Below are 13,422 nucleotides of genomic sequence, written 5' to 3' on the forward strand. Positions count from 1 at the left end.
CAGAAAAAAAATGGCCACATGGCCATTGATTCTGCCGCTTTTGCTGATGGTTTGGGGAAGTCGTTGGACGTCTAAATGGTCTGGATGTCTGAGTTTGGTTCCTCCGGGTCCAAGGCTTCCACAATCACCGTGCCGGCATGCAGGGTCCTGAGATTTTCCTCCATCTCAATACAGTCATGTCAAAAATTGCACTTGGCGTCCGCAACACTGTAACTTCTACCTTGACTCTTTGAACCCCAATTCACCAAGTCGAGTACAAAAATGATGAGTTGTGGTTAAGCAAATTTAAGCTGACTAATCACCAATTAGTAAGTCATCGACATACTGGATCAATATGGCGACCTCCGGCACCTCTACCGGTTGTAGCATTTCGCGCAAAACTCAATTGAAAATCCCAGGGCTCAACTTACGACCTTGTGGGATGCGTGTGTATTGCAATTGTCAGCCGTTAAATATGAAAGCAAAATATTGTTTGCACTCATTTGCCAGTGGCAGGCAGAAAAATGTATCAGCCAAATCAATCACAGTGAACCATTGCATTGTCAGGCTCGACACGCTCAAACAGCAATGTGGGTCTGGCACAGGAATGCAAGGTGTTTAAGGAATTTTGTTAATTTTCCAAAGGTGCCAAGGTTGGCAGTGGCGTGGCAGGAGGAGAGCAAATCGATCCAGGGTTTCCAATGCAGCAAAGTCAAGTAGCCACCCCCACCCTCCGTTAGTTCAGGTAGTAGTCTTGCCCAATAAATGTGGGCTTACATCAGTCATGTTTCATCATGGACCTGGCCATCTGCGGGCTGGGGTAACAAGTGAAGGACACGCCTCTGCGGAACTGAACCGTGAGTTTTTCCGGACTGTAGTAGATGGTTGCTTGTGTTTTTGTCAGTAGGTCTCGCCCCATGAGATGAACAGGTGCTCGACTTTCAGTCAACACAAATCTGTGGGTGAGAGATTGTCCCACAACATGAGTCATTTTGTGGTGTGGAGACAGGTAGAATTGTGAGAAGTCTGCCGAAATCCATAATTGGCCTAGTCATTGCCATCTGCATAGAACTGGCTGGTGACCGCCTGCTGTTGTGGCTATCTCAGTTGTTGTTGCTGTTGCCAGGGTGCCGGGCCGTGCTGCCCACATCCTTGCCCTCGTGGTGATTGACTTCCTATGTCACCTCTTTCGGTAGGAGGGCCCTGGCGCTGGCCCTGTTCTGGCCAAGGAAATGTGCACTGTCTCGACTAATGGTCCATACCTAAACACTTGAACCAGCCTTGATTTGGAGCTTGGTGAGAGCCGCCCCATCCTCATTTGTGTTTTGCCTTCTATGACTCGCCCCTCTGCCTCTCTCTGACTGTTCCTTCGCTATCCACATCTTTTGATCTGCCTCCTCCTTTTTGGCACCGTGTCTGGAAGCTGTTCTTGCCTTTCTTTTCCTCCCTCATCAGATTTATTTTGCCTGTGAACATACATTTTAAATGGTGAGTCACATGTTGTATCCCTCATTACCTTCCAGGAGATCAGGGTCTTCGGAAAGCTTCTCCCTGACCGCCATAGAAAGTGTGTCTAGAGCCGCCATTCTGCAAATATATATATATATATATATATATATATATATATATATATATATATATATATATATATATATATATATATATATATATATATATATATGCATACATACTGTATGAAGTCTGCCAGGGGCCTTCAAAATAAGCTGTTGCAGGTATCTGTGCACTGTGAGTGAACAGGCAGAATTAAAGCATTAAAGCAAGTGAATTGAAGCATACGATAGAAAAAGATTAATTGTTTGAACTGAAACTCATATCACCTGAGTCAATTAAGTCTTCTTGATGAAAGAAAAGAATGGATTTTGTCTTGAATCAAGTATTTTGAGAGACAGCCGTTTTGGTCAGTGCAAACATTTTATTAATGTATTTTTTTGATTTATAAAATGTTTTGTCATTTTCTTTTTTTCCTATTCAGTTAATGGTAAAAACATGAATGGATGTTTTTCTCAAAATAAATTGTGATTTGTAATTTACCATACAATCTTGTTCAAGCTTGCCTGCTCTTGGTGGACTTAATAAAACTTTTTGGATAAAAGTAGACAGTGAACACCCTATACTTGTAGCCAGCCAATCACATGGCACCTGATGAAGAACAACCACTTGCACTCACAAACACATAAAAGTTACAAAATTTAGGCAATTTAGGGTGTCTAATATACATATTTCGGAATGTGAAGAAAACCCATGGAGGCAAAGAAAGAGCATGCAAAGTCCACACAAGAAGAGCCAGAAGCAAACCCATGATCTCTGCAACGTGAGGTGGACATACCAATTATTTCTACCTGTGCCGCCCAAAATTTAGACAATCAATGCAAATACTGTACCTCCTTAGATCCGGGGTCATTATCGTGGTGCCCGCAGGCGCCAGGTAGCCCCCAAGGATTTCAGGAGTAGCTCGCAGGCCTGTTCTGCAATAGCTTACTAGGAATAGAACATTGAGAGTTTCTAGGAATTTTACAAACAATTATACATAAATTACATTTACATTACATATTACACTCTATTTACATATTTACTACAGCTATTCCTTAATTATTGTGAGAAAACATTCAATGATTGGTGTCCACATAAACTGGTAGCCCTTCTTATTATTTAAATTTCAAAAATATTGGTGACCCCTGCCTTAGCTTGAGCACAGAGAGAGATTGAGGAAGCATAGATCATGTAATCTTCTCAATTTTTTACAGTACACAATGTCTGTGATAAATTGCAATATCTGTGATGAGCACTGATGTTTACAACTCATCTTTTTTTGTGTGTTTCAGGTTGGAGAAAAAGACAACCATGCAGCTGACCCTATAATTCATGGGTTAAAGGGTGTGGTACATCATGGTGAGTGACATTGCCAAGCTCCAGTTTCGCCTATAGTTGAAATTTATGATTTCTATTTGCGAAACTATAAAAAGCAATGTCATTCCATCGCAACTAGCTGATTTAACAGATAATTGCAAACCATTTTCAACTTAATAGCAAATCTGAGGTAGTGAACAGAAAGTATCTTCCATTGCAAAGTAAAAAAAAAAGAACACGCACAAATGCACACGCACACACACTATTCATCAGTAAGTCGCTCCATCGACCAAATATTACACTTATCCATATATATACACTTAACACTTCCATTATCACTTCCATTACCAAAAATCTGTCCATGCAAAAAAAATGAGAAACCTCCCTCAAACCTCCATCATCCTTCTGAGAAAATTAAAACGATAAAACCTCAGGGGACAAAAAAAAAAAGAACACACACACACACACACACACACACACACACACACACACACACACACACACACACACACACACACATAATAATTGGCTTAAACCATACTTTCTGCAGAATGGCCTAAAACAACTGAGGGTCAACTGATTACCACCAGGTGTTTTGTTCTGATGATGGGAGAGAATGTCGCTCAGACCTGGCAGACCCAAATGTATGGTGAGGGTCTGCTGGGAAAGTCTGGAAGAATCCCCTGTCAAAAGGCCATTAATAAGTGTAACATTAATATAATTGTCTGATAATAGTACCCTGGAAATAACCTGCAAAAAAATATTAAAATTATATTTGAAAATAAATAAAAGACTTACACTAAAGGGGACTTGCAAACTCCATACTGAAAGTGAGCGGTGACATTCAAACTTTGGCCTACATATACTGGATTTAGATTGCCTTCACCTCAGATAAAAACGTGGCAGGTTAAAAAATCAAATGATTCTGTAAAATGGTATGACAAGTATGTTATGGTATATATGTCATTTAGGAGTGCTCCGGGAGTAAGGTTCACCAAACCCCCTTACACAGGCTGCTCTGGCCCTGTACCTGTCATAAATGCCAGCAGTAAGTTAAATTTGTTTCCCTTTGTCAAGATGTATAACCTTTATGGACAGAATTTCAAGGTACATTTGAGGTGTTCCAGGGGGTGGGGGGTGGAGGAGGTCAAGTTTGGTGGCCTCAATATCACATCTCTGTTTCAAGATGTGATATTTGGCTTCTTCAAGCTGCGGTATCCAACTCTCGCTGGACCGGTTCGAAGCCATGAGTGAATCTGTTTGGATGAAAGTTAGCAACTACAAACCTGAGATGATTTTCCTCATTCAGAAAAGTGTTGCCCATTGTGACTTGAGGATGAGATCCTTCCCCAAGTGGAAGGGTACAAGTATTTTGTGGTTATGTTCACAGGTGGGGGCAGAATATACTGAAAGATCGACAGTGAGCTGTTGTGATGCAAACTTTGTATTGGTCTGTTGGGGTAAAGAAGGAGCCAAGCCTCAAGGCAAAGCATTGACTGTAGATGTAATTCCAGTGTGGGACAGTGGAGTACATAGCTCCATCAAAGCTGAATAAGAGGAATGAGGTCTGATGGGTAGAAGCAAATCAATGAGTAGTAAAACACTCTCAAGTATAGTGGACCCTCGTGTTAAATTGTCCCTGACTTACGTTATTTTCATGTTGCGACCTGGAATACTGAGTTTTCTCCTCTTTATGACATTTTCCCGGATTTGCGACAAAAACAACTGTCAGGACCCCAAGGGGTTGGCTTATTTGTGTTGTTTGGCCTCCAGCCGCTGGCGTTTTAGATAATTGCACTTATTTACTATTGCCGTCTAACTGCTTCCATGCAACGTGTGACTACTTCGGCGTTTCCTCACGGAGATGGTGGTCTGCTATTGGTCGGCCTCACTTGTTTCAAAATGGCTGAATGGTAAAATTTTGTTCAATTGTGAGAGGTTACAAAACCGTATTTATAGTGCATTTTACTGCTTAATTCCAAGTTGAAAGGGTAAGCCATGAGTTCTAAGATTGCTAATGATGTTAAAGAGAAGTAAGAAGATGATTTACATGGAAACGATGCTAGAGATAACCCTTATTCGGGAATCTGGGCATAATAAGCAGCACTCAAAGGTAAATAAATCCTTTCTATATTTTTTTATTTATGATGTTTTTTGATTGTATACATTTATATTATATATACATAGCACTTACTATACAATTTTGGTACCAATTTATAATATGTATGCACAATTTTGATGTTTTTACCTGGGGTTCTGAACGCATTAGCAAACATTGGTTTGAATTGCCCGTCATACGGCAAATTCGCCTTATGACCCCAACCGCGGAACGGATTAATCTCGTAACACGGGGGCCCACTGTTTCTTTATAGTTACAGTTGTCCTCTTTAGTTTACATACTTATGAAGAACATTTTATGGGGGCAGCTGTATATATCACCCTTCGCCTGTGATGTAGAAGTATGTGCTCATGAGGTAACATACACTTAGCCTATAAAAATATGATCTTGTTCATCATAAAAATACATCCATAAAACTAACCCTTTGTTGTTGTTAGGTTTATGAATATTTGCACAAGGCACCCTTATGCAAAGTAATGCACTGATTGGAACATGTACTTTTATTTTAATAGAAAAAGAAACTTTCTTGGAGACGTTTGTCCTGAAAGACCTGCTACCATCATCGCTGGGCAGCTACTACCGCTACACAGGATCCCTAACCACTCCTCCATGCAATAAAATTGTAGAATGGATCATCTTCAGCAGACCAATTTATGTCTCTTACAAACAGGTGAGAACCACATGAAACACAAGGCACCACACACAAAAACCAGGAATGTTCCGCTTTTCAGGAGAAATTTCAGGATGAATCTAAATACAGTTTGTTTTAATGTCAGACTTTCAGTTACTGCTTAAGGGTTTTTCCTTCTGGTTAATGAAGCACATCATTGTAACATTATTTGTAACAGGTTTTTTTTTTCATGTAACAAGCACATTAGTAAGCACACAATGTTCCAATGACCCTCTGATGGAAAGAAAACAAGGCTGACTGTCAGTTCTGTAAACGCATAGGGGTTTAAATTATTACTAATTCATATTTTGATAATATTGATTAATATTTTAAGATGTTGACTTTACAACGTGCACGGTAAACATGTCAAAACAAACACAAAACAGTGTTTTTACTCGTTCAAAACTGAGAGATCAAAAAAGAGGGCATTGTACTGACCATGCTTGGGGGGTGAGGGAGCACTGGATTGATGTACACAGTAAAAGATGAAATACATTTTTCCAAAATTCTGACTACCCACAATGTCTCTGCTTTGATGTCACCGTCATCATCATCATCATAATTCATGTTTTTATTGTTCCTTCATCTTCCAGTGTTCCCTGCATTCCGGGGAACCGACCGTGACAGTGCAAACAAATAATGCTTGACTGCAGATTTCACCTTAAAACATATTACTTTAATAACGAATTGATTTAAAAAAAAAAAAAATCAAGGCAATATCTAATGTACTACTTGCCATCAAGTATATCACTAGTAATTGTGTTGAAGTACAGTAAAGTGTAGCGTATGGAGTCTTTTCAGGGCTTTAAGGCAAGTCTTTGATGAAGGCAGGAGCAAGCACGTCTGTTCTAAAAACCTCTGCCTTCCTCTGATCACAGGCTATGTTGATGCCCAAATCTCCTGCTTGATATTATAGCATGCTTAAGAGTGTGATGTACATTTGTTACCTCGGCAGCACTCACTTTGTCAAACACAGATACATAGGAATGCATCCATTTATTACAATTTCTCTGCTGGACATGCTTCTTGTGAGTCTCCGGGAATCCGTGTCCTTTGACATTGTATTCCTTTCTATGTCCGATTGAGAAGGACTTTACTAAAAGGTCACAAAAGCCCTCTCAGTATCCTTCTCAACCTGTCCCCTCGAACTACTAACTTTCCCTATCTTTTCCGTACACATTTTATTTTTTTATTTTACATTTTTTGTGACTCGACCTTTATTTCTCCACACTCACTTCACATCTTAAAGGCACCTATTCAGGCGGCATCTCAGGCTCTGATTTGTATATCCAGAGATGCACATAACTGGCGCGACAGAAGTCACTGATGTGTAACATCGCGTGCTTCACTTAGTTCATTTGCATACCCCCACTTAATTTCATGTAAACAACGGAGCCTGAGCTGAACTTTTTTTTCCCTTAAAAAGTGGTTCTGAGATGTGCCGTGGCTTGAAGGCTTGAATGTTGTGAAAGATTTACCTTTCATAACCTCAGCAAGCAGACAAAACTGGTTTGTTTGATCCAGGGGTGAGAATGTTCAGTTATGCTTTATTTGAGTATGAAAAAAGCACCTGAATGTAGCACAATGTATAGCTAACAACCAACCTAATCAAGAAGCAATAGCTAATTACCCTCATACTAGGTAGTGAGACGAACTGCATGAACAACGCAAGCTCTATATGATAGTTTTTTTCCTTGCTTTTCAGAAAGCTCATTGCGTGGGTCTTCCTATTCTGAGGATATTTGTTTGTTTACTGAGCTGGCTTGGACTGGCTGTATGGGCTGCGTATCATTCTCGTGAAGGTTTGAAATAGATTGTTTTTTACTTTTCAGCTGACAGAGAAATTACCTCTGACTTCCTTGGGCTCAATAGACTGGATCCCGTACGAACCACGTAAACCATAACTGATGGGCTTATGAAACATTTCGACGTAGGCGGGCCTGTGTGAGAGTGCGCTGCTAATGTCTGAGTGACACTGTGGAGGAAGCCTGTTTTTAATGAAAGAAAAGGTTCGTACCAAATACTACTGTATGTCCTGGTACTCATGTGAGTTACCCAGGAAAAAAATTCTGTGCGCCCCTTTGTATATCCTCTACTGCTTGTGTGAGTGGTATCAAAACTGTTGGATATATTAAAAACTGTTGATAGAAACTTCCCAACTCATTCAGCTGTTCAACTGAGAGGTGGGTGCAAGACAGAGCTGTGATGTACTGTCGATGTACTGCTGTTGCCTTGAGGTCACAGCGATATTCTGCCAATTTTGTTTTTATTTATCTTTTAAATTCAATCAAGCATTAATTTTGTAAGGCACTGAGTCATTTTGCGCATGAATTGAGCTTAAACTGCGGTACGTGCACACACCACATTGATGGTCACTCTACTGCGTGCCAATTCTTTTTGGATGTTAGGATAAGTAGGTCATCTGGAGTGACAGTTGTTGCTGAGGATCTGCTTTTATGCTGTTGCACAACTCTTCCTATAACCTCGTCCTTTCAAACAGACACACAGTTGTCTGTGTGTCCTGCTTGTTGAAGTTTTTTTTTCAATGTTGTTTGTTTTGTTTTTTGGAGGCACTCTGGGTGATTATGGTGAGATTCCCCAAGAGTTACTGTGTGGTTGATACATGTACATATATGTTTTTCATTGGGGGGTTTAGACAAACAAAGTGTGTTCCAAAATAAAGCCTTTACTGCCAAGTTTGCTTCAGTTTTAAAATACGCGGGGGGGTGGGGGTGGGGTGGGGTGGGTATGGGGGGGGGGGGGGGGGGGGTCACGGCTCAGTGGTAGAGTGGTCATCTCCCAGCCAAAAGGCTGTGGGATCGATCCTCCGACCATCAAGACCATGTCTAAGTGTCCTTGAGCAAGACACTGAACCCCCAGTTGCTCCTGATGCTGCGTCATCAGTTGGTAAATGACTATTTAGTGTCAATCGCTTTGAGTACCAAAAGTAGAAAAACGATATATACAGTAAGTGAAAGTCCATTTTCCGTTGACGAGATCCTGAGAATACCCCTATAAACAAACAAGCAGGTAACATTAATTAAACCCAAAGGTAAAAATGTGTATGCTATTGTCTTTTCTCTTCTAGTGTGTGTTTTAGGGAAGCATGCATCCATACATCCATTCTCTAAAGCAGTTTATCCTCACCAGCAAGTGGCCTCATATTTAGGGCCAGAGCAGCTACCGCTGCGAGAGCCCTCTTGTTTTTCTCCAGATTATTATTAGGGCCCGAGTAGCTACCGCTGTGAAAGCCCTCTTGTTTTGCTCCAGATTATTATTATTATTATTATTGTTATTATTATTAGGGCCCGAGCAGCAACCGCTGCAAGGTCCCTATTGTTCCTCTCCAGATTGTTATTATTAGGGCCCGAGCAGCGACCGCTGCCGGGTCCCTATTGTTCCTGTCCAGATTATTATTATTATTATTGTTATTAGGGCCCGAGCAGCGACCGCTGCGAGGTCCCTATTGTTCCTCTCCAGATTATTATTATTATTAGGGCCCGAGCAGCGACCGCTGTCCCTATTGTTCCTCTCCATTATTTTTGTTGTTGTTCTTATTATCATCATCATCATTATTATTATTATTATTATTATTATTATTATTATTATTATTATTATTATTATTCTCCAAACTAAACTAAAAAAAATTATGTTTTTTGGATGTTTGGATTTTTGGATGTTTGCAAGTACCAAATTCCTCTTAATAGCTCCTAAACAATTGAGCCGATCAACTTTAAATTTGAATAGCGTTGAAGATCGGTCAACATATATGATGGGGGCGGGGCTTTAAATTACTGTATGTGTGTCAAATTTCCTTCGCCATGAGCAACAAAAACCTTAATTCCAATGTGCAAGCTTCAAAAAATCTGAACCTTTACAAAAAAAAAAAAATACTAGTTTTGTCCTTAAAATATCTGCATGATAAATTTTCTAATTATTTACAGCGCCACCTAGTTACAGACAAAAACGGCTTTTTTTAAACTTTCATGTATTGTGCAAAGCCCATAAGAGTAAATGGACCGAAAATGTATCCGAATAGCATCGAGACTTAGAGAAAATAGGTTTTCAAATTTTACGACTTTGTGATAGAGGGGTTGGTCTGTATGCAACCTCAAAGTCGGAGTTTGCCCAAATTAGCAAAACTTGCTGTAGTTTAGGCCAGATGATCCTTCAAACGGCAGCCCCTTCTGACCCCTTTGACCAAGAGCTACGAGATGTTTTATGCATATGTTAGGTTGTCAAAAACTACAAAAACATCATAGAGCGCTATGTGTTGAGATGTACAGAACCAGAGTTATCAACTATTGAATATAGCATTTGGCACGATTTTCTACATTTTTCGGTACCAAAACCCTTGACCCGATCAACTTCACATTTGGTATACCTGATTGTCTAACATAGGGGCACACCTGGGCAAAATTTCGTGAAGATCGGCTTACGTATATGTTGGGGGCCGGGCTTCAAAATAAAAGTTTCAAAGTCAAATTTCCTTCGCCATGAGCAACAAAAACCCTATTAACTCCAATGTGCAAGTTTTGAAAAATCTGAAACTTTACAGATAATTTACCAGTCATAGCTTTAAAATATTTGCATGGTTAATTTTCAAATTAATTATAGCGCCACCTAGTTACAGAAAAAATGTCATTTTTTACACTTTTAATGTATTGTGCTAGGCCAGTAAAATTGAATGAACTGAAAATATGTCCGAATAGCATCGAGACTACGACTGTGTAAAAGAGGGTGTTCTGTACGCCACCTCAAAGTCAGAGTTTTCTTAAATCAGCAAAAATTGCCGTAACTGAACCCAGATGATTCTAAAACTGCAGCCAGTTCCGAGCTGTTTGACCTCGAACTACAAAATTGTGTACACATATGTCAGCCCTAAAGACCTACAAAAACGTTATAGAGCACCATGTGTTAGGATGTACAGAACCAGAGTTATCAACTCTTGAATGTGCCATTTGGCCCGTTTTTGTACATTTCTCGGTACCGAATTTCCTTTGTCACCAGGGGCAGTAACCATAATATTTCAATTTTTGCACTGTGCTCATCCTGTTTGAGCAGTTTAACTGGAAATTGGCCGGAATAGCGTTGAGGCGTGGAACATGGATGTAGAAAAAAAGAGTTACGGATTTTTGAATTTGCAATTTTGATGCATTTATGGCCATCTGTAAGTCTTCCACTGCTGCCGCCTTCTCTTATACTGTTGATCCCATCAACTTTCAATTTGGTCTAGACCATAATCAGACTTAGAGGCACAGCTGGTTGAAAAATAGTCACGATTCTATGAAATATATGATGAAGGTGGGCTTTCAAAACATGAAGTCAATGTCTCCTTCTTCCACATTGACAAAAACCTTTATAACTCAGCTGAAGAACTTTTAAAATATCTGAAAATTGACGATCATTTAGACTCATGATCTAAATATTCTACATTGCACATTTCCAAATTACCAAGAGCAAAACCTGGTGGCAGACAAAAATGTTAATTTTTACACTTTCATGTTCTGTGCTGTGCTGTTTTCAGTCAATTCACAGAAAATTAGTCAGGAGAATATTGAGATAGGGAACATTATGAATCTCAAGTTTTATTACTCTTGGGCGTAGCCTTGACATCGCCGGCCAGACCGGGAAAACTTAATATATGACTTAATATATATTTGACCAAGATGATTTTCTCTAAATTTCATTTCATGGGAGTACAATGTGAAGCTCACTTTTTTTCTTCGTAGTGGTGGCAGCAAAAATTTACATTTTCATATATATGTACCTTGTTGAGCCCGTCAAAGTAATATCATTGAATTTTTTTTCTGACAGGCCTTCAGACACGCCTAATTTCCTCCACCAAATATTACGATGTTTTGATAATGGCCGTGGCCTATACAGCAGTTTTCCTTCCGACGATTTATCGTAACTATATATGTAGTTCGACCCCTATGATCTCATCATGTCACGACTTCACACGTTGAATGAAAGTCAATTCCTACAGACATCAACGAACATATATTCCATCCTTGTGCTGGAATCAACTTGTGGCATAAAATGTTATATTACCTATTTTTTTATTAAATATTCTTAGTTGAGCCCGTTGAACAAATGCTAATGAAAATTTGATCTTTTTTAAATCATTGACTTCTACTGTTCGCTTGCATATGCACTAATCCGTTCATACCCAAATACAGTATGTTCATACCTCGAACTGTTCATCCTTCAACGTGCTCAGGTCTGCGAGGGCCAGATATAGCTGCTTGCAGCTCTAGTTATTAGGGCCCGAGCAGCTACCGCTGCGAGAGCCCTCTTGTTTTTCTCCGGATTATTAGGGCCCGAGCAGCGTGTACAAGCTTAAAAAAATCTAAAACTTCATAGACACATGGAGACTTATGCCTTTAATACCTTTGAATTTTTTTTTTTGAAATAGCGAATAGCGCCGCTTAGTGGTTGATAAAAATGTCATTTTTTTAAACTTTCATATATTGTGCTCAGTCTGAGTAAAATAACTGAAAATTGGTCAGAACACCATTAAGACATTGAATATTAAGATTTTAAAATTTTACGACTTTTCGATAATGGGCATGGTCTGCACGTCACCACAAAGTCAGATGTCTCACCAAAACGACAAAAGTGGCTGTAATTGGCCCCAAAATGGCCTTATGAGTGGAAAATAGCCTCTCACTCCTGGCCCGTTTGTCCGAGACCTACAAAAATTTGTAGCCTTTTGTAGGACCTCGAGCCCTACAAAAAAGTCAGCGTGAGCCATATGCTCAGATGTACAGAAAAAGAGTTATGAATTTTTTAATGTGCACTTTTGGCCCGTTTTTGCTTGTTTGCAGGTCATGAAACGCTCCTTTTTTTTCCTAAACGCTTTATTTAATTGACTTCAAATTTACTCTAGTGTTTTATCAGACTAGGAGGCACAATTGTTCAAATATTTGTGAAGATTCGCCATCAAATATGTTGGGGGTGAGGCTTCATATTATGCCTTTGATGTTTACTTCGCCATATGTGACACAGACCTTTATAATTCAGCTGTACAAGCTTTGAAAAATCTGAAACTTCACAGACACATGAAAACTCAAGCCCTTAACACATGTGTTTAATAATTTCTTCAATTGCTTATAAGGCCATCTAGTGGCAAACAAAAATGTCAGTCTGATGTCTCGCCAAAATAAACAAGGTTGCTGTATTTGGACCCAGATGGTCTTATCTTTGCAAAACATCATATATTTGATGGGTTTCCAATGCGGAACACACCTATCAACATATTTTTTGTCGTAGTGCGTGCGCCACCTAGTGGCAGCCAAAAATATAGCATTTTTTAAATGTTTATATGTGTTTAGCTGAGCCCTTTGAAGTAAAATCGCTGAAATTAAGTCTGACAAGCCTCTAGACAGCCCTGCTTACCTCCACCAAATTTTAAAATTTTCGATAATGGGCGTGGCCTCTACATCCATTTTCATTCCGAAGCTTTATCGAACCAGTAAAAGCTGCTGTAATTTGACCCAGATGATCTGATCTTCTCACAATTTCACACATTGGATGTAAATCTATTCCTGAAGACGTCAACAAACATATATTCCAATGCAGAAATGCAGTAGCATGTTTCGAAAGGTCAACCCTAGGTTCTTGCAAGTCTTGCGGAAAGAGATGATCAAGAATGTTATTGGTAAATCTTTGACTCTCTAAATGCCCTTAAAGCCATACATAGTTCTGGTTCATTTTAGATCAAATAAAATCTTGAATTCCTCTTGTAAACTTGGCAATTACGCAATGTGTTCACAGAATTAAT

At 39.5% G+C, this 13,422-nt stretch overlaps 1 protein-coding gene across 6 annotated transcripts in view; it reads left to right on the forward strand.

Annotated features, from left to right (window-relative positions):
• Nucleotides 1-13,422, forward strand: part of LOC148417642 (receptor-type tyrosine-protein phosphatase gamma-like) — a 176,449-nt gene that overhangs the window by 106,610 nt on the left and 56,417 nt on the right. For all 6 annotated transcript variants that reach the window (XM_088424153.1, XM_088424150.1, XM_088424152.1 and 3 more), the window contains 2 exons: nucleotides 2,823-2,889; nucleotides 5,479-5,636. In XM_088424153.1, coding sequence (XP_088280279.1) covers nucleotides 2,823-2,889; nucleotides 5,479-5,636 — 225 coding nt within the window. The remainder of the gene's footprint in view (nucleotides 1-2,822; nucleotides 2,890-5,478; nucleotides 5,637-13,422) is intronic.

Source organism: Hippichthys cyanospilos, chromosome 9 (assembly GCF_059441005.1).
Source record: "Hippichthys cyanospilos isolate Australia breed blue-spotted pipefish chromosome 9, RoL_Hcya_1.0, whole genome shotgun sequence".
In the NCBI taxonomy this organism is placed as follows: domain Eukaryota; kingdom Metazoa; phylum Chordata; class Actinopteri; order Syngnathiformes; family Syngnathidae; genus Hippichthys; species Hippichthys cyanospilos.